The sequence below is a fragment of the Protopterus annectens genome, chromosome 10.part0, assembly GCF_019279795.1.
Source record: "Protopterus annectens isolate FY-2018-M chromosome 10.part0, PAN1.0, whole genome shotgun sequence".
NCBI classification, from domain to species: Eukaryota; Metazoa; Chordata; order Ceratodontiformes; family Protopteridae; genus Protopterus; species Protopterus annectens.
This window is the reverse complement of record NC_056744.1, coordinates 979,335,777-979,359,536: the sequence shown is the minus strand read 5'-3', so window position 1 is coordinate 979,359,536 and position 23,760 is coordinate 979,335,777. Positions and strand designations below refer to the sequence as shown.

The 23,760-nt window shown below is 40.8% G+C and overlaps 1 protein-coding gene across 1 annotated transcript in view; it reads left to right on the top strand.

Annotated features, from left to right (window-relative positions):
• The window catches only part of CEP350 (centrosomal protein 350), a 3,609,946-nt gene that overhangs the window by 3,113,074 nt on the left and 473,112 nt on the right, over nt 1–23,760 (top strand). The window contains exon 25 of the mRNA XM_044085746.1: nt 21,975–22,174. Within this exon, the coding sequence (XP_043941681.1) occupies nt 21,975–22,174 (200 nt within the window). The remainder of the gene's footprint in view (nt 1–21,974; nt 22,175–23,760) is intronic.

The following is a 23,760-nucleotide window of genomic DNA, read 5'->3' as shown; positions in this document are numbered from 1 at the left end:
GACACGCAAAACACTGACGACGAGAACACCTAGACCAGAAGATCGACAACTGAGATGATCGACAGTTTAAAAGCCTGACGCTGAGAACACCGACATGTTAAGGTAAGTGTGCGATACTGACAGACTTTAGAGTTAGGGGCAGGTTAAGTGAGTTAGGGTTAGGGTGCGGGTAAGGTAAGTGGGCGATAGTGACAGACTTTAGGGTTAGGGGCGGGTTAAGTGAATTAAGGTTAGGGCCCGGGTTAGGTGAGTGTGCGATAGTGACGGACCTTAGGGTTAGGGTTTGGGTTAAGGTTAGTACATAGATAGTTGTGTATGTAAGGTTTTAGTGTAGGTTTGTAAGTTTTTTGTTGTGCTTGTGTTGTGTGTGTGTTTTTCTGAAAATGTATTTGTTTTGTTTCGTTGATTGTCGGGATTGTGGTTTGTCGGGCATGTGAAGTTTCGTGCTTTTAAACTGTCGGTCATCTCAGTTGTCGGTCATCCGGTCTCGGTGTTCTTGTCATCGGTGTTTTGCGTGCCTGTGTTTTAAAGTAGACCCCGTTAATATATAACTTCTTTTAGGATTTAATTACAGGTTTTTTTTTGCTGAGCTTTCAGCCCTTTTAGGCTCTCTTGTTATCTCTATGCTGTTTCTTTCCAACGTTGTCAGTATTATTCTTCCTTCTTCTACCCTTGGGTATTGTTGATTGCCATTACTGTTATTTTACCTGTTAGGGTTTCCTTTTTACAGGTACCTCTTTTCTTAGGATGTCAAAAAAACCTGTGGGTTTTAAAAAGTGCTCTGCTTGAGGCCACAAAATTCACAAATCTGACAGTTATTTGGAATGCATTCAATGCCTTGGTCTACGTCACCTTGATGTAGAATGTGAAATTTGTCCAGTTTTAACAACTGGGCCCTGGTCGAGAGAAAGAATAAACTGATATTAAAAGGACTTCTTCCTTTTTCATATTCATCTATTTCTGGAGCGCCATACTCCTCCAAGAAATCCTCAGGAGAAGCCAAAGACACAAACAAGGACTTGGGGGAAGCTCCTCTGACCGTTTTCCTCCTTCAGCTTCTTTGGGCTTCACTCTACCTGAGAAGGTTTTTAAAATGTTACATCCAACAACCTCCACAGCTCAGGTGCCGGCAAAATCTAAAACATCAGATCCATCCACTCATAACGATCAAGCAGGATCCAAGTCACCTCAGGTTCCTGTTATATTTTCTCCAGAACCAGTAACTTTAAGACTAAACTCTCCCTTCCTTCAGGACACGCCTCAGGATATCCCATCCACCCTTCAACATAGTCTTAACTGAGGTGTAGGAGTTCAACAGAAGTGGATGTGAATGGGATGATGAGAAAATTTCTTAGAACCCAGATCCAGTTGGGTGTCATTCCGGCTCCAGTTCCCATTGGAAACTTGAGCCTTTCTAATACACAGCTCCAGCCTTTGACTCCTACACTGATCCAGCCAGTGGTTTCAGAGATATCTGACCTGAGACATCTGGGTATGCCTGTGTCGGATCAAAAGACTTGACATTCTTCAACTCAGACATCATCTGTGCTGGATCTTGGGGGTGCCGGGATCAACCCCATTGGTCTTGGAGTCATCCATTCCTGTTGGAGCCTCAGTACTAGACAGCTTGGTTCCAACCTCTGCTTCGGGGCTGGAGCCAGGAGGATCGGGTTTCATCCTACACACACTTCTGCAAATCCAGTGAAGTCGAGGTTTGGCTCCTCCATGGCTTCAGTTTTCAAAGTAGTGGAGAGAGCCTTCTCCTCTTCTAGGGAAAAGACATCCATACATTCAACCCCCCTCTCCCCCCGTGTTCCACCCCATGCTCAACTGTCTTCTGTGGAAGTTGGATCTTTTCATCCTGTCCAATCAAGTCTCAAGACTGTCCTCATACAAATTTCCGACACCCTGTCAGGGTCCATGTCTGCGGAGGACAAAAAGACAAGTTTCTTCACAACTGGCTACCCTCCAGTCTCTCTCTCTCTCTTTCCAGTGCTTCCATGAGATTGATTTCTCATACCTCAGAGGGAACAGCTAGATCGGCAGGATCAGGAATTATGGTTAGAAGGCACTGCTGAATGCACCTCTATGATATTTCAGAACTCTTCAAGCATTTGTTCATCAGTACCTCCTTTGATGGACCCACCTTTTCAGTCCCAAGGTAAAGGAGAGACTGTCTAGGAGTGAACAAGATGGGAAGACTTTGTTTGCCATTGGATTCCATTTTTCTACCCCTCAAAGAACCTTCCCCTGAAACCAGAGAGGTGGCAAAAAATTGTGGTTTGGAAAGACACAAGATTCTTCACCCTAGGACTCCTGCAGAGATCTCCCCATGGCAGAAGAGTGAATTCTAATGAAAGATGCTGCCCCTGTGGCTGAGATGTCCCGCAGTTTCAAGGGTTCAGAGGACCCTTCTCTGAGAAGCCTTTTCAGGGTCCCTGGAGGCAGTTTGGGAGAGGTGCTTATCTCTACACCAAGAAGCCTGGATAGTCATCATCAAAGCTACTTGGGTGCAGAGTATAATATCCAAAGGTTATTACATACCATTTTCTCTTGTACCTCCAAAATGCAAGAAAATAATTCCTGCCATTCCAGCCAGTCAAAGGAAAGCAGCAGCCATCGAAATAGAAAAGCTGCTAAGGCAAACTGTCATCCAACCCCCACCCCCACCAGCAAGGATCCAGAACTTACTCAAAATTCTTTTCAGTGCCAAAGAAGACAGGGGGACCTAAGATCAGTTTTGGATTTTAGCAGTCTAAATCACTTCATAAAACATTCAGAGTTCCAGATGGTCATGGTTCATTCCATCCTACCACTGTTGAGGAAGGATGATTGGTTGTGCTTCCTAGATGTCCAGAATGCATACTGTCATATAAAGATAAACTGGTGCTCAGAGAGATATCGGTGCTTCCAGTGAACAACAAAATAAAAAATAAAAATAATAAAAAAAAAAAACAGAGAAAGCAAAAAAACACCAATTGCAGAAGCAGAAAATCCAAAATTGCTTAATACTCCAGCACCTCGGCTAGCAAGCCTTTCACAAAGTTAACATCACAGTAGCACAAGCTACACTTAAATAACAAATATCACTTCATTAATCAATTAACTAAAACAATTAACCACAAACTAATAATTAACAGTTGGTGCAGAAAAGCCTTCCACTCCAGTTCTTTGCTTAAAACTTGACGCATCAAAGTGCCAAACTTTAAAATGCAGACGGCTTCTTTATATAACCGTTTATTTTTAAGTGCAACATCATCCTTAATCAGAACTTGTTCTAAAATACATGCTTTTAAACTGGATCAAGACCCCAAGTGTACTGCATGAAAATGCGATGCCACAGGGCTATCCAAGTTTTGACTCTTAATGTCTCTAACATGCTCTTGTATTCTGATTTTAAACATTCTTTTAGTTTCTGCTATATAGAAGAAACCACAAGGGCATGAAAGACAATAAACCACTCCCTTAGACACACAGGAGAAAATAGCTCTAGGCTGAAAAAAAATTCAATTTATTTTATCAAAAGTCCTGACCACATGAATACAGATAGAGCATTTACCACAGGGAAATGTACCAGAATTTTGCAAAGGAATAGTTAAAATTTCAGTAGGCATAGAGAACAAATTATGAACAACCATGTCTTTTATATTTCTGTCTCTCTCATAAAAGACAGTGAAGGAGTCAGGTAAATTCTTAATCCCAAACTTACCCTTATGTAAGAATGGCCAGTAATATCTTACAATTTTTACGAACTCAGCACTATAAATATCATAAGCAATGACAAACTATATATTTATCACTAGTATTCCTTGCATGATTCCTATATCTAGTCACAGACTTCATATCATCTTGAACATTAACCACACTAGTGGTATCCCTTCTCAACCACAACAGTTTATTCAAACAATTAATAATTCATTACTATATTCACTTTGTTTAAAGGCTATACAAGGATGCAAAATCTCTACCTTGAGAGACTAAATGTTATTACACAGCCTATTTATTCTAAGTAATTCATTATAAGGCAAAGCCTTCAAAATATGGGGGGAAGGGGTGGCAGCTGTTACTATCTAAAAAATGAGTACCATCATCAATTTTTTCTGAATCTTTGTAATAATCATATTATCAACAATATTTAGTTCCAAAGCTAAAAAAAAAAAAAAAAAAAAAACAGAAATGACTTTTTGTACACCAATGAACTGTAAGCCAAAATGGTTTTCCTGAAGAGAAGCTACAAAAGAGTCCACTAGCCATGCACCGCCCTTACATAAAAAAATTAAATCATAAATAAATCTGTTATAAAGAACAACATACTTATTAAAAAACTCTAACTTTTATAAAGAAAGTCTAACTCAAATAAACCCATTACCAAATTAGCATACGTGGGTGCAAAGGATGCACCCATTGCTGTACCTTGCATCTGTTGATAGATGCAGTTGTTATATTCAAAAAAGTTATGGGTTAAACTAAAATATGTTTGTGTCTTTCGGCTTTTCCCGGTTAGGGGTCACCACAGTGGAACTCCGGTCCGCTAATGATTGGCAGTTGATTTTTACGTACCGGCTTGCCAGGCCTGACGCACAACCTTCAATGAAGGTACGCCCATTCACGCATGTCTCCACACAGAAGACGCTCTAGCTGAGAATCGAACCAGATAGCGTCTTATTGTGAGGCGACAATGCTACCGCAGCACCACCACCGCAGCGGTTAAACTAAAATATAAAAAGACAAATAACTAGCACTCAACTGGTGCAAACATCTTTTAATGTACAAAAACATATGAAACCCAAGTTGGATACAAAGGTAGATACTCCAGCAAACGCCACAAGCAGACTGCAATGAAGGAAATCCCCAAACCCGGCAGGTGCTCAGGCTCAAAAAGCAAAATGTAAAAAGACAAATAGCCAGCACTCAACTGGAGCAAACATCTTTTAATGTACAAAAACATATGAAACCCAAGTTGGATACAAAGGTAGATGCACCAGCAGACTGCAACGAAGGAAATCCCCAAACCAAGACCTCTGCAAGGACGGCAGGTGCTCAGGCTCAAAAAGCAAAACGTAAAAAGACAAATAGCCAGCACAGACAGTGGCTACGCCTTCACTTGTCTCGCCTTCAAAGAAAGAGAAAATGAAATCAAATTGCTAGGCAAAAACAAAAAAGATAAAGATAAGAGAGGAAAGAAAAGGAGCCAAGTCTCCATCTGAATCTGCAAAGAAAAGGTCTCTGGAGTGGATAACCTCTGTTGGCCCTGACCCCAAAGTTCCCAAACAAGCAGATCCATCACCCCCTTAGGCCTGATTACCTTCTCCTCGAACCAGTTACTTGCTGAGACCTGTGAGTTCTAAACTCCAGTCTCCAGTTCTCCAAGAGAGATGGTATTCTCAACTATTATCAGTAGCATTATTCATGCGATCATCAAGAAGCCTCACAGAATTTGACGTCAACAGGATGTTGAGGAAATTCTTGAGAACACAGATACAGTGTGGGGTAATGCTGCCACCATTCTCTGGGAGCATACTAAGCGCTGACCTTCAAGTTCATTTTTACTGGAACCAGTTGGAAGAGGACATGCAAGAGGAAGTATCTGGATTCTCCTGAATCTGTCACCGAAGACATAGATTTTGTGGACAGCAAATGGTCCCCATAGTTATGTCCTGTAGATGTCTAGTTTGGTGACATCCTTGAAATCCTGAAACATAGAGATGGCTGGAAGCCCGGCAACCCTTTGTCAGAGGAATGTGTGCTGCTGGAGGTGTTTGCTACCGGCCCATCTACTACTTGGGTGATTCCACTTGCCGACGAGCTCCTCAAATTGGTCTCTCAGCGAGCATAGAAGGAGCCTGACACCATTGAGCCCATTTCTAGGAAGCCTGATAAAATTATGACCCCTCCAGAAGACAAGCAGTTCTGGTCCAAAAGCCCCCCTGTTAATGCCATGGTCATAGGGGCAGCCACCAGAAAGGAACTAGCCGACGAAAGTTCCTCTGTTCATCCCCCCGACAAGGAATTGGAGTCAATGGATATGTTTTGGAAGGGTGTCTATGCTTCAGAGACATTTGCCTTGAGGTCTCTGAACTATTTGGCAGATTTCACCAGACTACAGAGGGATCTGATTAAGAACTCTGATACCCTCACAGGAACTGTGTCTGATGAAGTGAAGGAGTCCATCACCTCGCAACACTGCAGTTGATATATAAATCTTCCATGATGCTTATTTCCAGTGCCGCAGAGGGAACATCAAGGGCGGTGGGTTCAGGTGTAGCCATTAGGAGGCACAGCTGAATGTGCTTGTGTGACTTTGTGGAGCCTTTTAAGTCTGCGTTTGTCAGTGCTACTTTAGATGGCGCGTCTCTTTTTAGCCCAAAGTAAAAAATACGTTGTCCAGGTGTGGGAAGAATGGAAAGACCCTTTCTGCCATGGGCGTACATTTGTTTGATCCCCCAAAGATTTTTTTTGAGAAATTATCGAGGTGGTGGAAAGATGTGGTGCTCAAGAAATCACAGTGATCTTCCAGAAAACACATGGAGGGTCTTCCCCTGAGGCAGAAGGAGAAATTTAAATGGTAGACCCCACCCTCATGGCAGAAGAGGCCCACAACATCAAGAGACCAGAGAATCATTCTTTGGTAAACTCTTCCAGCGCTCCTGAACGGAGGCCCAATTGTCGCCCTTTGGAGGCAAATGGGTCGTTTGTCCATGCACCGGAGAGCCTGGCTAGAAATAACAAAAGATAATTGGGTGGAGAGGATCGTATCCAGAGGATATGTAATTCCATTTTCCCTTCTTTCTCCATATTCCAGGAAAATCCTCGATGTTCCACCCCATCAGAGTGATCAAGCAGCCATTCAGATACAAAAGCTGCTAAACAAGAGAGTCATCCAAGAGGTCTCCCCAGACCAGAAAGGATCCAGAACTTACTTGAGTCTTTTTAGTGCTAAAGAAAACGGGGGACTGGAGACCAATTCTGTTTCTCAGCAGCCTGAACAGATTTGTTCGAAAGAAAAAGTTCTGGATGGTCACGGTTGAGTCCATTCTTCCATTTTTGGAAAGGACAGTTGGTTGTGCTCAGTATGCCACCAGGATGCATACTATCATGTAGAAATAAACAGGCAATCCAGAAAATTCTTACGCTTCTAGCTAGGAGCCGGTCATTATCAGTTCAAAGCACTGCCCTTTGGTATCACTACAGTCCTCACAGCATTCACCAAATGTATGGCAGTGGTAGTAACTCATTTGAGACTGTAAGGATTCTGTGTGTTTCCATACTTAGACGACTGGCTGATTACCGCTCCAACCCAGCATCAGCTCATCATGGCAAGAGAAGAAGTCATCCACACTTGTTCAAGGTTAGGAATAACCATAAATTTCAAGAAGTCAAATCTAGAGTCAACTCAGATTCTAGAATTCATAGGAACGCTGCTCAACACAAGGTCAACAATAGACTCCCTTCCCCTTTTTAGAGTTCAGACTTTAAGGTTACAAGTCAACAGGATATTTTGCAGTACCATGATCTCGGTTCACCTAGTTCTTCAAGTGCTAGGATCAATGGTGGCAGCAATAACCATTATTCCACTAATCGGGTTTCACATGAAGATTCTTCAGTGGATGTTGGTATCTCATTGGTCGATATTTCAACTGTCCTTGCTCACTCTAATACAAATTGCCAGCTTGTGCAAGAAAAGTATGTTGGGACAACTACTACAGGGCTGTCCTTTTGTCCCTTCGCAGCCCAAGGCTTTAGTGACCACGGAGGCTTCCCAGCTGGGGGGGAGGGTGGCATTACCTGGGAAAGATAGTACAAGGCATGTGGTCCCCCGAAGAGGCCAGTTTGCATTTCAGCATATGGAGTTGAGAGCAGTGCTTTTAGCATTGCACACCTTTCAGGATACTCTCTTCTCAGGAATGATTGCAATACAGACAGTCAATATGTCGGTGGTTTGGTACATCAGCAAACAAGGAAGAACCAGATCTTACCCCCTGTGTCAAGAAGCACTAAGAATGTGGCAATGGTCAGTATCTTCCAACCACTTTCTCTTAGCAACGCACATTCTGAGGAAGTCCAGTGTGCTAGCAGACAAGCTGAGCAGGTGCATTCTGTTACCTCACGAATTGGCCCTCAACCAGAAAGTTGCGGAACTAATTTTCCACAAATGGGGCCAGCCTTGCTGCAATCTCTTTGCGTCTTTCCTAAACAAGTGCAATAGCTATTTTACTCTAATTCCCCCATGGGGGAGGCATCGAGGGATGCTCTTCTCCATGATTGACCCCCTGGATTACTTTAATTGTATCCCCCAATTCCCCTTTTTCCAAAGGTCCTTCGGAGAGCTGACAGGTTGAGCACCAAGGGTATTCTCATTGCCCCGTTTTGGCCTTGACAGATTTGTTTTCCCTTTCTGTTGTCTCATTTAATTCACCAACCTTGGGTTTTAGACCCATCTACAGATCTCCTGTCTCATCTGACGGGCATGACACATTCAGACCTCAAGCTAACAGCTTGGCTTCTCCAATTCCATTAATAGCCAGACAATCGATGCTCTCTTCCTCTGTTTGTCACATCTTGTTGTCTTCCCTTAAGCCATCCACTAGGAAACTTTACGCTAGTAAGTGGAAGAGAGTTGTATACTGGGCTGTTCAAAAGCATGTAGACCCTTTCTTAGCCCCACTCAGTCATGTGCTGGATTTCTTGATGCTGCTGTTCAACCAAGGGGCCAGTTCTTCAACAGTGAAAGTCCAGTTGGCAATGATTTCTAATTTCCACATTGGTTTTGATGGCTGTTCACTAGCCTGTCATAAGCTATGGTAAAGTCTTCTTACAAGGCATAAGTGTTCTTAAACCTCCTTTTAAAGATCTGATGCCACCGTGGGATCTGAATCTGGTACTGCAGTCCTTGATCCTTCCACCCTTCGAGTTTGCCCTTGATTGCGATCTTAAAATTCCTGTCTTGGAAGATCTTATTCCTAGTTGCCATCACTTCTGCTAGATGAATTTTGGAAATTCAGGCATTGTTGGTGAAACCTTCTTATCTCATTTTCCATAAGGATAGATTCTCCTTTTTGCCTAAAGTGGTGTCACACGTCAACATTAATCATTGCATCACTCTACCAGTTTTCTTCTCAAATTATTCCAACAAAGGAGAATACTTCTTACATTTGCTAGATGTGCATAGACAATTACATTTCTATCTACATAGAACAAAAGATATCAGAATGACTGATCAGTTTTGTATCCTTTGCTGATCTGAAATTAGGCTGACCTGTATCTAAAGTCACTTTAGCTAAATGGCTTACTGACTGTATCTCCTTTAATTATAACAAATTGGGTATGACTTTGCCATACAAAGTATGCGCTCATTCAGCCAGAACTGTAGCTACCTCCTCAGTTTTCCACTCAAGATCTTCCATTAATGACATTTGTTCAGCAGCAACTTGGGCTTCCCCTCACACCTTTAACTCTCATTATAAATTGGATCTGGTGTCCAGAGGTAGGACATCTTTTGGCTCAATGATGCTCAGAAATATTTTTCCTTGAGTCCATCCAGGGTTCTAGGAAGCTCAGGACTCTGTTCCATCAGTCAAGGATGGAATGAAAACTGACAACATCAGATAAAGAAGTTATGTACTTATCATAATGTTCTGTCTGTTTTGTCCATTTTCATTCCTCCTCGACTCCTCACCTACCAGCCCTAAACCTTTTTTAGGTTTATTTTAGAAGAGTGAGCTGACCTAACAAATGTAATATCTTATGAACATTACCAGCTCCATATGTGGAATTGCCTAGTTGTCTCTATCATACATATATATATATATATATATATATATATATATATATATATATATATATATATATATTTAAGTTATACGAGTACCTCTTTTATAGATTGCAAACAAGATCTGAGGTAATGGGAATGGTGCATTATGGGTAAGGGAGAAGCTCAACAGTTCTAAGTTACCACGAGCTTTTATAGCGTCCGAGTCGGATCCACTTGTCTTGGATCTGAACCCATCAGTCAGTGAGGAATGAAAATGGACAACATATATGGAATGTTATGGTAAGTATATAACTTCTTTTTTGTCATGAGGTGAAGGTTTTTAATGCATGCTGTTTTCATGCAGCATAAATTGTTCAGGATTGTACATTACCTTTGTTAAACAGGAAAAATCTTTATTAAATTATCACTTATGACATAGGCAATCTTACATTTATATAAAAGAAAATAAATGATATTGACATATTTTCAGTTACAGACATATATCAAATGTAATCTATATGGTCACTGTCAACTGAACATTACATTGCTCATTCAATTTCTGGCCTCCCTTAAAACTCATTCCTCCTCCAAAAGATTATTCTGCATGTACTGTTCCCACAATTCCCATTTTTTGTATGTAATTTTTCCTACCCTTTTCTAAAGATCCCTCTTCCAGTTCTTTATTTTCTGTTACTGTATTCACTGCTTCTAGTACAGTTGATTTAGAGTTTGATTTCCATTTTCTAGTAATTGCTTTTTTTTTGGCGGCCACCAGAATTACACTCAGCAAGGCCTTACTATGTTTAGGCAATTCGGATTCTGTATGACATCTTCAAAAAGTAATATCCTTAGTTACATGAATTTGCTCACTCAGTATTTATGACATAGTAGTCTGCAGGGAGTTTTTAAAGTTTGCCATTTCATTACATTCCCAAAAAATATATTCCCAATTACTTCTTTTTTCCCCCCATCACACCTCCAACAATTGCAGTCTGCATGAGGAAAGATTATTTTGAGTTTGCTTGAGTATAAATATACATAGGCAAGCATTCCAAGCAAAAAGCCTAAATCTTTGTAGACTTTGTTGCATAGTTAGGAGCCATGCATATATCCTCCAATTGTTTCTTTGTGAATGGCTTATCTTATCCAGTCTCCATTCCCAATCATTTCTAACCTCCTCTGATTTATTCCTGTAGTTATCATGCAATATTTTATTTGTGTTACTAATTATCCATTTTTAACCGCAGTTTCTGTTCTAGATTCTACTAAAAACTCTAACAGAGCTAGTCTACATTATTTAATTTTGTTCATTTTTATCCCCCCCCAACAAGTAAATCACATGTAGTTTTATTGAAACTATTACGACTATTAAGGATGCAGTACTAGTATGACAGAATACAATTCTGTTGACTAGTAATTCAGCCCATAGTTGTAAAAAAGATATAGCATTCTGTACTGTGGTTGAAAACTGCTGTTTGCTCACGTGCGTTCACATATTCGGTGTAACTCTCCCCTGAGAAACCAAAGCCATTTTACTCTTTTTGAAAGTGATACACCCTTGCATAATGTAGTTCACAGAGCTCTGCTTTGATGAGCCTCATTTGCATACCAAGTTTCTACACTGGCCCAATTTTTTAGGCTAGTAGACTTCAATGTGCCATTTTGAACTGTGCTGAGCTGCACTCATCATTGGCATTCCAGGAGAATTGTAAGCAAAACAAAAGAATTAGTAAGAAAGGGAGTAGTCAGAAATTACTAGGGAACCACCAGAATTTGTTTAATCTAGGAAAAGCTGCCCACCAGAAGCATTTATTTACTGGTAAGGTACATGGCTCTCACACTTTACAACTACTCATTTAAGGTCTTTATGATATTCTACCAACTTTGAATTTCTCTCTGATGGTAATTGTTAGATAGAATCTAACCTTTTATATTTTATACACTTAATATATACCATGACTGTTTAAACCCTGAGTATTACTTTTGTAATCTAACATGTTCATTTATGAGTTGTATTATGTTTTTCCTGTGTGTATATGCTTGTTTCTTAATATTGTATGATGTTTTGTTTTTGTATTTGTTTATCGGTGGAGCTTTTCTCCTCGAGTCTCTGCTGAAAAAGGGCTCTGCAGCCCAGTCAGACTAACCCAGTTAACAAATGTCAAATAAATAATGTTTTAAAACATTATGGTTAACTTGAGTAGAAAAGTGAAAGATGCCATTATTTACTGCTGGGCGTATGTGAATTGTGGTACTTTGTGGCCATTTACATAAAGTAGGGGTTACAGAAAAGTGGGGAAATGTCATTTAATTATCTTATACTCCCAAAAAAATGACTGCAACCACAGTAAGCATTTACTTTACAATTCTATGTTTAAGTACAGGTTGAACTGACTTGTAGCGGACAAGAAATGCATTTGAAATTTGAACTACTAGAGTGTAGTTGTGGAGACATAGTATGTGGGAGTCTGGTAAACTGTGGGCCAAAATAACATTGTTACATCTGTTATAAACTTTGTATCGGTGGTAGATTGGGTTAATTTTGGCCAAATATATGGTTGCAGGTTACAAAATGCAGGAAACAAGACACAGGTGAGGCAGCTTTAATCCACAAGAGAACCACATGCTTATGGATGCTCTGAGGGCATGTACTAAACATTTATTCACAAAGAGTGGTCAAAGCAAGCATAGAGAGTTAAGGCATGGAATAAAGTTCTGGCTGACATTATGTTCTAGGGTGAAGGAACCGTACATTGGCACAGTGCAGGAAAAGAGTTAATAGCCTAGTGGAATGTTCCAGGAGCAAAGCTAGGCAGAATGAAATTGCCATAGGAACATTGCTGGAGGGGGTCATTCCACACAACAACTATTAACACACGATGATGAGTATCTGCTCTCCATATGGGATGGTGACTGTAACACAGATGATGTAGTCACAGGAATAATAAGAGGTGGTGTGGACACCAGTACTTTCAGACCACTACAGCAGCCACAGTCTTGCAGTTTGGAAGTTTAGTGCATAGATGATGGCAAAACTCCATGTTGACATGCAGTTTATAGGCTACTTATACACCCCATCTACTTCAGGCATATGAGGTAATGTTCCCTGTTTGTATGATGTGTGTGCATCATTTGTTTATAGATAAATCATTTTATTTTCTAAAGTGTGGTAAATTTGTCATCATTTATTCCTTCACAGGGTTAGTAACAGAAACATACACTTCCACAGCCAGCTGATGTTGACAGCAGAATGGCTGTTGACCATGAGGCTGTAAATCTTATATTCTTGTCACATCTTGAGGACAGTTGCACACAGTCATAAAGTATACTGGCAGGACCCCCAACCCCAGAACAGGTTAATAACTCCATGGGCAGTGACATGGCCTGACACAGTCAGCAAAATGAGAACATAACATTATAACCATGCGAGGGAGGATCATCATGCAGTTCAACATTTGTGCCTTGTAACTAAGCCTAACACTTTGAGGAAGTCACAACCATTTCAGAATTAGCAGTACCCAGTGTCACACCTGTGCAAAGGTGTATTAGGTGAAGGCATATCTCGCAATTAGCTCCTGACATACTGAAGACTTTGGCTGCTCAGCAGTTGATGTGCCTAGGCAATGTTAAGGCATAGGCAACTGTTAGAGAGATTCAGATAGAGATGGTTAGAGTATTGCAGGGTATATAGGTTCATAGGTTCATAGGTTCATACTAGGCTATCTGCCCGAGGGCATTTATAAGCCTAGCCCATTGTTTTGTGGCTTACGCCACCCCCTTAGTATGGGGAACTATACCCATTATTTTGCTGTGCCTCTGTCGAGCAGTGACACTGAGGTAATTCCTGGGGTATATCTGCGATCTCCCATCCATTGGTCAAGATTTCTCTTGAACAAGGCCAGCGAGGTGCTCTGCCTCACATGTACCGGGATTTTGTTCCACAGCATAGGGAGTCTTTGGGTGATGAATCTATCCCTCCAGCACGTCCTATTAATAGCCGTGTCGAGGTTTAAGTCTCGCACCGTTCTGGCTCTGATGGATCTAGATTTTTGAGGTGAAGCATATTCATCAAATCTGGGTTTGACATGGCCTTGTATGTTAGGCAAAGGTCACCTCTGAGCAAGCGTAAGCGACTGAATAGAGCTGGAGTTCTTTCAGTCGGGCAGCATAGGACAGATTTTTGAGACCCTTTATCCTTTTGGTGAGGAACTTTTGTGGCCTCTCCAGCTGCTGCAAGTGTCGGGTCAGATACATTCCGAATGGGGCATTGTACTCAATCATTGGTCTGATGAGTGATGAGTAAAGGGAGACTATGACCTCCCTTGATCTAGATGAGAATCCCTTCATGATAAGGTGGGCAATGTAGAAGGACTTCCTAACTACTTTAGCTACATGGGTGTCGAATGACAGACTACTATCAACCTGGGTCCCCAGGTCCCTGATAACTTCTTCTGTGCTCAGTGGATTGCCACCTATTTGGTAGCTAGGGGTAACCTTGTTTTTCCCGAAGGGTATGACTATGCATTTTTTGGCATTTAACTTTAGGCCGTGGCTCTGGCACCAGTTATCCGTTTCTGTGAGACCCTTCTGAAGGATATCTGTGTCAGATGTGTTTTCTACTATGGCGCCCAGTTTGCAGTCATCTGCAAACTTTGTCAGCCATAACCCTCCTGTGTTTGCTTGATTGCATATTTCAGGAATTTTATCAGTATGCAGGGGTGCACCCAGCATCTGTGTCTGCCTCCATGCGTTGTCTAGTAAAGATTTAACCGATTCAAATAGGTGGCACAGCATGACTGTGTGCACATGTGGGGCAGAATAGGGAGATCACATGATTTCTGCAGAAAGTGCTGCAGAGAGTAAGAGTGACATAACTCAAGGGAAGGCAAGCAGGCCTCAGCCTTTCACAACACATGTTGCACCCTCTCGGTTGAGGTCTGTGTCATGCTGTACACTCAGATTCATGTCTAGAAAGTCACTTGCATCCAGTAGATCACACCATTGAAGCAACTTTGCATCAAACTGACATGCTAGCACTTCCTCATAGTCACTGGGACCCTCAGTCCCACTGCTCTTGGAGGATATTGGGCACCACGCCTTAGATCTGTAAATGAAATTGAAAAATTGAAGACTGCAAAGAAGGCTCACAGTCTTCAGTTTTCAAACAAGCATATTGATGCATAACTGGAAAACATTGATGGCACTGAGCTGAAGTAAGAGAAGAAATAAGGGGAGATGATTTTAATGTGGATATGCAGGCTTTTATTTCAAGCGACATTGTGTAGTTAGTGCAGGAGGAGGGGAACATAGGAGTAGACCTGTGCATGTGGTACTACTATAATTCCTGCTAGTGAAACTTGCAGTTTTGCTACTTGCCCCTCAGCACTGCACAAATGATTAGTAGTATTACTTACAATGACACAATGATCTGTGTCCAAGAATAGAGTGATTAATGTGATGTGCCGCCTAATGTGACTGTATAACACACCGCACTAGCCAACACTATAAATGAAGGATGCATTCTAACTTATGTTAAAAAAATGTTCAGCAAAGCACAAGTGCTCACCCACTAGTCACTTTGCAGAAGAATTAATTTCTTCCTTGTTATATCTGGAAAATGATAAAAAGTCATCAGTACACACAAGAAATGTAATACTACTTTCATTTCAGGTAACTGTGGACTCATAATCTCTCAAGTGGAAAAATGAGCATATATATATATATATATATATATATATATATATATATATATATGCTGCAATAGTCATTTTCATTTTATGCAGACATGCCTGAACAGCTGTCAGGTAATGAGCAGTCCTGCTCCAACACTGCTACTTCTGAAAATGATAGTTGTGTGCCATTAAACAAACACCCAAACAACTAAGTAGCTTTGAGCTCGAGCATTTCCCTTTATTTATTTTATTTTATTTTTATTTATTTAACATTTGTTGACCGGGAATGTCCGACTAGGTTCCACAGAGCCTGTTTTCAGCGGAGGCCCGGGGAGAAATGCTCCAGATGCCTTTCTTTATGCCTTTACCATTAACTGCACTGCTTGCAGTTGACAATTAGACATCACGGTGGAAGTATGCTGCCAGAAACAAAAAAATCACAACAGAAAGTAATAATTTTCAGGGTATTTTTTTTTAAGTAACTAAAAATGACTGATGTATAGTGACAGTAGGCCAAGCATCACACAGTGCAGCCCAAAGGGAACGCTGCAGACATCCAGTATTATCTGTGTGATTTTACTAAAGCTACTGCTCCCTGAATATCAAGGCCCATAGTTGTGGACTAGATGTTGTCTCTCTGCCTGTGCATACATGTACTGAGTCATAGGCTTCCACTTGGGGTCCCACACCACTGCTGCTGTCTGGTCACCTTCATTGTCATCAGTGCTGGAAGGAACAGAAGTGAGAGCTGCACCGCTGTCATGGAGCAGCTTGAGCACAAGACTGACACGTACTCTTGTTGTGCAGATTGCAACAAGTGATAAGCATACTTCATACAGTAGTAGGGTTGTTCATAGGTTCATAGGTTGATACTAGGCTGTCAGCCCTAGGGCCTATACAAGCCTAGCCATAACAATTCCCTGGCTATTTCTTCCCACACTATTTACTTCCCTGGACCCCTGTCTAGCAGGACGACTGCCATGATCCCCGGGGTGAATTTCCTTTCTCCCATCTAATCGTCAAGGTTCCTTTTGAAGAGGGCCAAAGAGGCACTCTGCTTGACACGTATGGGCAATCTATTCCAGAGTTTGGGTAGTCTCTGAGTCAGGAACCTATCCCTCCAGCATGTTTTGTTTATTGTGATGACAAGGTTTAGATCCCTGGAGCATGTGGCTCTGAGGGATTGGGATTTCTTTAAGTGTAGCATGTCCAACAGCTCTGGGTTTGACATGGCCTTGTATGTTAAGCAGAGATCGCCACTGAGTAGACGATATGCGACAGAGTATAGCTGGAGTTTTTTAATGCGGTCAGCGAAGGGCATCTGCTTTAGGCCTGTGATTCTTTTAGTGAGGTATTTCTGCGGCCTTTCCAGTTGTTGCAGATGTCTTGAGAGGTACATACCAAACGCCCCATTGTATTCTGTAATGGGTCTGATGAGGGATGAGTACAGTTGGACAGTGACCTCCTTTTTTCTGGATGAAAAGCACTTAATGATGAGGTGTGCCATGTAGAAGGATTTCCTGACTGTTGTGGCGATGTGGTTATCGAAGGTGAGACCACTGTCCACCTGTGTCCCTAAGTCTCTTATCACACTTTCGGTGTTTAGTGTACTGCCACCTATATGGTAATTCACGGGTACATGTTTTTTCCCAAAGGGGATAACTATACATTTCTTGGCATTGAGCTTGAGCCCATGGCTCTGGCACCAAGCATCTGTTTCTGTAAGGCCCTTTTGTTAGAGTATCCACATCATTTGGGGATTCAGTAATGGCTCCCAGTTTGCAGTCATCTGCAAACTTCGTTAGCCAGAGTCCCTTGTAATGAAGGGCACGCTTCAGACACAGCAGGCCAAGCATTCTCTCAGTGATGGTCCATGTCTGGGCAAGGACAGTGTTAAAGCACGCCTCATCAGCTCCCTTAGGGTTACAAACTGATTTCATCGGCCAAGATTTGAGTGGGTAGCCTGAATCAGCTGGAAAAGAAATTTAGGAAGAATATAATAAAGCAAGGTGGTTTAGTCCTAAGCAATACCTTTAACAAAATATGTCTACAGAGAGTACTATGAATTGAAAATCTTTATGCTTGCCAAGTTGATCATGGGGAATCTTACCATGCAAGAAGAGGCAGTAGAATGAGCTTGTGTACCAAATAGAATTATGGGCACTACTAGGATGCTGGGCCAGCATAGCATGTTGGTGATACACCTCAGTGCATCCCATTCTACCTGGCAGTTGATGTAATAGTAGTTCTTCCTGTTCCTGTATCCCCACTCCTGTGGCCTAGATGGGTCCATATTGGCAACATGTATGCAAACTGTTGCACCAAACACCTCAGGAAATCATGCCATTCTGTAGAAGGGCACTCATCATTCAGACTGTGTCCTGAGATGACACTGGCGGATATAATGATCCACACACATCGAGGGAGAAGCTTGAGAATTACCCAGTATGTCCCCAGTTTGTCTCTGGAAGGGTCCCCATAGCAAGTATAGTGAGAGCTCTACATACCCTGGTGTCCATTGATATAGGAGGACCATGCATTCCCCCCAGTTCCTTTTATGTGGACCATATGAATTCAGTAAAACACTTCCTATATCCCTGATCATTCTAAATCTGTTAAGAATTGTGTGGTCTGCAAAATTAAAATGAGTTTGTCTTTGCCTACATCTGCACCTTCTTGGCCAGCGAGTGTTTGTTAGATGCCTGTTATGGCATGACTGAGATAAGTAGCCTACAGCAGGAAATAACCAGGCTGGCAGCTGTAGAAAGTATTTTCGCTGATTGTAAAGTAGGTAGTAAAGAACAAGTTTGTCTGTTATAAAGCATATGTGCACAACACAAAAAAGCGACCTTGAACCATAAACAGACCGGAGACAGTTGCACAGATTTCAGGTATTCTTCATTTACATCTCATTGCCCTTTCATTTGCATACAGTTTTTGTAAGCTGGCAATGCCAGCTGCACCCAAGCGCTGTGAATCGTGCCAAGGTTCCCCTTAGGCACAACCTGTGCATATTGTCACTATGCATAATCGCAATTTATTTTATTTATTTGACATTGATTTAGTGGGATGGTCCGTCTGGGTAAGTAAGAACCTGTTTTCAGCGGAGACCTTGGGAGAAAAGTTCCAACAGTGTTGACAACAGTATATGAACAACGTTATTAGAGATGCATGAAAAAAGAGACACAAATCAGTATTTAGCATTGGTAGAGAAAAACAGAAATATGTACATATATTACATAATTATGCATCCTGCCCTTGTGATATTAATACAGTCTGTTGAGGGATCTCTAAAATATTGTCAGTAGTTAGAACTGAGTGACACAGCAGAGGCACAGTTTTAGGAAAATAGAGGCTGAAATATTAGTTGTGTATTATGTTAACAGGCTATTAAGAAGTTTTAGGCAGTATTAGTTGATTAGAGGGAAGAGTATATAAGGGATTCTAGAGGTTGAAGTGTATAGGAAGGAGGGGGAAAGTGTAGGAGGGATTAGCCAGGAGCAGAGCAGGAGAGTAGCCAAGAATTGTTTAGATGTAGCTTTATGGATTTTTTGAAAGCTGCTAAATCAGGAATACTTCTGATTGATAGGGGGAGTGAGTTCCACGCTTTAGCAACAGTGTGAGAGTATAGGCTGTGTCCAGGTATTGTAGAGACTTTAGAGATAGTGATCAGTTTCTTATCTTCAGACCTGAGGGTTCTGTTGAGATTGTAAGGTTTGATTATGTTGTTCAGGGTTGGGCAGGCTAGGGGGTTATTAATCATGTTGTGAGTTGGATATAGAGGAGGTAATTGGGGAATTCTAACCAGTCTAGCATTTGCAGTGGTATACAGTGATGTGTGCTGGTTTTAGAATTTGTGGCAAACGTTGCCACTTTATTGTTGCATTGTTCCATTTTGGATCTAATTGAAGTCTGCAGGTTAGAGAAAATAAAAATACTGTGTAGAAGGGAGGGTAATAGGAAGGTTTTCGCTAGTGAGACCTTGGTTGTTGCAGTTAGTGTTTGTTTCTGTAAAGGATGCCAAGTTTCTGTTTATATATATTTTGTTGGACATGGAGATCAAACTTTAATTGATCATCGATAGTTATACCTTTTAGTTTAGTATGGTGGACTTTTTCGAGAATGGTATTATCAACCAAGTGTATTTTAAATTGAGTCGTATCAGTAGAGTGATTTTTTTTTGGTAGGAAGAGGAGGAGTTTAGTTTTTTTAGGGTTTAGGAATAGTTGATAGTGAGCCAGGATTTTAATGCAGACTCACTATCAACTATTCCTAAACCCTAAAAAAGTAAACTTCTCTTCCTACCAAAAAATCATTCTACTGACACAACTCAATTCAAAACGCACTCTGCTGATAATACCATTCTCAACAAAGTCCACCATACTAAACTGCTAGATGTACTATGAATACCACCCTTTGACTTGTGCAGTAATGAGATTGCCAGTTGTATTTTGTGATTTATTTGTATTTCTTATTTTATATACTAATGACATGATATTTTATACATATATTTGGTCGTTTGATAGCTTTTGGCTCTTTCTCTTTATATGATTAACAAATATTGCAAAAATATATCATTTGTACGTCATTAGTTGTTTTACTGTTTGTTCAGGACCACAACACATTGTAAAGGGTTATTTTCTAAAAGGTACAGAGACAGAAAAAATATTAGTGAAACTGTTTCCAAATCACTTTTGCATATTTTTTGCAATAAGTTATATATGAGCCATAATGGCATAGTCAGGGCACATTCTTCATAGATTCTGGACTTTTCTGTGGCTTTCCAGTGAAATTCCAACATTTGTTGATTTTCTTTATGGAACCTTCTCTGCATTTGTTAGTCTTTATAAACAGGGCAGGCTGAACATATTTTCCTGTGGCAGATCTACTTTGGGTGAATAACACGTAAAGACAATATGCCTCCATCACTGTTCTCATGTCATATTTGCAATTCCTCTGTTTAATGATTTGAATTAACTTGAAGGCATGAGCTGCTGCAGGAGACTTCTTTAAGACAACACAGTTATGTGACATACTTAACATCACAGTAAATCATCAAGAAGCACACTTTTGCTGCAGGTTTTACATTTCCTTCTACTTTTCTGGTGCCTTTGGCAGCATACCCTTCTGCTTATCTTTCCAGTAAGTCCAAGCATCATCATCCCCATGAACAAATGTTCAAAAAGACAGTAAACTTCTTCTTAATCTATTTCATTTGCTCTCTTTATTTGTAATTGTGATAAGTGTTATTGTAATGGTCTAGAAGAGAAAAAACAAAGGACCTATGGAGACTGCTTTAATGCTAAAAGGACAACTGCTGATCTTACTGGCATGAATCTTATTGTGGATGTAAACCTTTGCCCTTGCATGTTTTGACAGACTCTTAAGAGCTGTTGTCTGCTCCAAATGTCTACATTCAGTAATTAATGATGGGAAGTATCTCACAGAGGTAGTGTGTATTTGTAGATTGCCACTCTGACTAGGATAAAGGTGTCTCCTTCAGCATATGTTTAGTTGTGTGCATATCGCCCATTCCATGGGGGAGAGAACTAAATGTACAGGGTGTGTGCTGTCATCTGCAAGGATGAAAAGGGTTTCTACTTTTAAGCCGTGACTTCTCCTGTGCATGCTCACTAGTATCCATGGCAACTGGCATGCAGTGACTGTTTTGAGATGCACTGCCATACCTGCATGTGACATGATTTTTTGACACTAATGTCCATATCATTCCTTTTTTGCACTAAGGATTCTACTGTGGAGAATGTGGCATCAAGCACATGCATCCTTTTGAAGGGGAGATAGACAAACTAAATCTCATCATTCCTGTCCTCCCTCATGTCAGCTCCAAGAAGTGCCAGAGCCACATGTTGCTCTTGGGTTGTCTGGATCATAGTGCTTTATGTCTCTATGCTAGCAGAATTGGCATCATTGATTGTCTTCTTTGCATAATATGCTGTTAGAAGTTCAGTGGGAGTGAGGATTGTCACACTACTGAGTGTGAAATGTATCAATCTCAACAGCTGTGTTCTAAATGCCATTTCTGAGTTTTTGTAATATCTGTTTTAAATTAAGTATGTTTATAGCTTTGTCCTGGAATTAGTTGCTTAGCGTATAACATAGTTGCCTCAGAAACTAGAAGATCCTAAGGCTGTGGTCTGTAGAACTACACTAGGAGTTTTCGTGATAAATTTAAGTACTATAAACATGACCTCTTGGAGCAAGTGGCTCCTTTGAGGTTCCATCCTAGAAGGTAAGTTTGTCTCTGCGTGGTCATGTAGTCATTTGAGTACATGGAAAGAATATTGTGCTCACCTTATTAAAGAGCAGGTTAATTTTATTGAAATCCTAACCAGGGTTTTCTCATTGTTGATATGTTGTTAGTAATGTAGGTGGTAATGCACATTAGTTTGCCTCTGTATCTTTACCATCCTCTCAGGATAATTCTGTGATGAGGCAAAATATAAAATCTTTTTCCTTTTTCTGGACAAAAAGTCATAGTGCATGTATACTATTGACTTTTTTGTTCTGTAACTTGTGGCTGTTTTTATTAGGTTCTTGACAAAGCGTGAACAGAAGCTTATGCAGCGACGTCGCCATGCTGAAGAATTGTTGGAATGGAGACGACGCCTTGATGCTGAGGAGGCTGAAGTTCGGCGCATTGAAAAGCAAGCTTTGGCAGCATGGGACAAAGACCGTGTCAAGCAGAAAACATCAAAGAAGGAATTGGGAGAAAGCAGCCCAGATCATAAAGGTAAAGTACATTTTTTTCTCTGATTAATTTTAAATGTTTTGTATTCACTTGCTGCTGTTGGCAGTTATTCATGCTATAAAAGACTTGAGCTTGTAGGCTACTGTTATGTGTATGTGGCCTTAGAGACGAGGGGATTCCTCAGTCATCATGCTCTAGTCCTTTTCATCTATTACCTGATTCTGGACAGTGACTTGTTGGTCTATGTAAGTAAATCTTGATGCAGCTGTGGAAGAATAAAGATTTGTAGTTGACAACAGAAGTTTTTACCAAAAGTACCATGCATTTTCTCTAAGAGCAGTGTATCATTCTTCAGGGAGAACACTTAATAGCTGTAGTTATTATATTTTAGGCTTGTTCTCTTCTGTGGTCATTCACGGACTAGCACATTTTCAGATTAACAAACTCCCCTCCCTCCAAGACAACTAAAATGACATTTTCCTGCTGTCCTTCATTTGTTTATGTTGCTACAAACACCCTTTTAAAAAAGAAAAGGCCATACATCACATCATCTTCAGTTGTCTTTGGTTGCTTGACTCTGTTCTGTTTCTATTCGCAGATAGTAAAATCTGTCTGTATGGCTGAGATTTTCCATTCGGTAAATATTAAAACTGCTGATATGATTTTGGAGTCCGCCTTGTGCAGTAGGAAATTAGTGTGATTTCCGCTTCTGGTATCCCTGTTCTACACATTTAAAATTTTTGTAGTTCCCCTTGATTGAGAATGTGTGTACTTCTTACTGGCACATATAACATCATGTACCAGTTTGGCCAAAGTAAAAAAGCACATCTTTTTACTGCACTGTGCATTTTTTTCTGCTAGTCACTCAGTTCAGTTCTTACTCCTAATATTCATCATAAAAAGGGTTCCCTTGTTGAGTGCTTCAAAGACTTAAAATTTCTGTCTGTTCTTAAGTTCATCAGAGCATTAGTAAGGGAGCCATTCCATCATTAGAAATGGTGCCCACTGACTGCCCTTACTTAGTTCTGTATTCATGAATTAATGCCTCTTTGAGGGCATTGATGACAATTTGTAAACTTTAGCACTACTAAATTATGAAAACCACTTTATTGCACTCAGACACTAGTGACCTCATAATTAAAACAATAAGGTGCAATTGTATGGGGATGCAAAACCCCCACCACATAAAAATGGAAGAAGCTATCATTTAGTTCCACCCCGCAGTCTCTGTAGGCTTTACCCTCAACACCAATTCAACCCATTTGTTCCTGTTTGGGGCAGGATCCAGGCCCATTTGTTTCCCAGCAAAGACCTAGAGCACTATGCTCACTTATTTTTTGACTGTACCAGGAAACGTATGAGCCTTTCTGTACCCCTGAAAGTTGGAAGCTGGACACTTGGAGCAGGCTGTCCATCATTACGAGGAGCTTCACTGTGGCCTAAGCCCTCCCTGCAAGACAGTGATAGTTGCATTCACTTCTACATATGGAAATGCATGTGTTCATCTACACATGGCAATCCCATTGGGTATTGGTTAGCACATTATCAACCCTAACCCATATTGCTTCATGCTGTATAACTTACAGTCCTTTGGCTGTTATCTTTGTAATGGGCTGGTCCACCTCAGG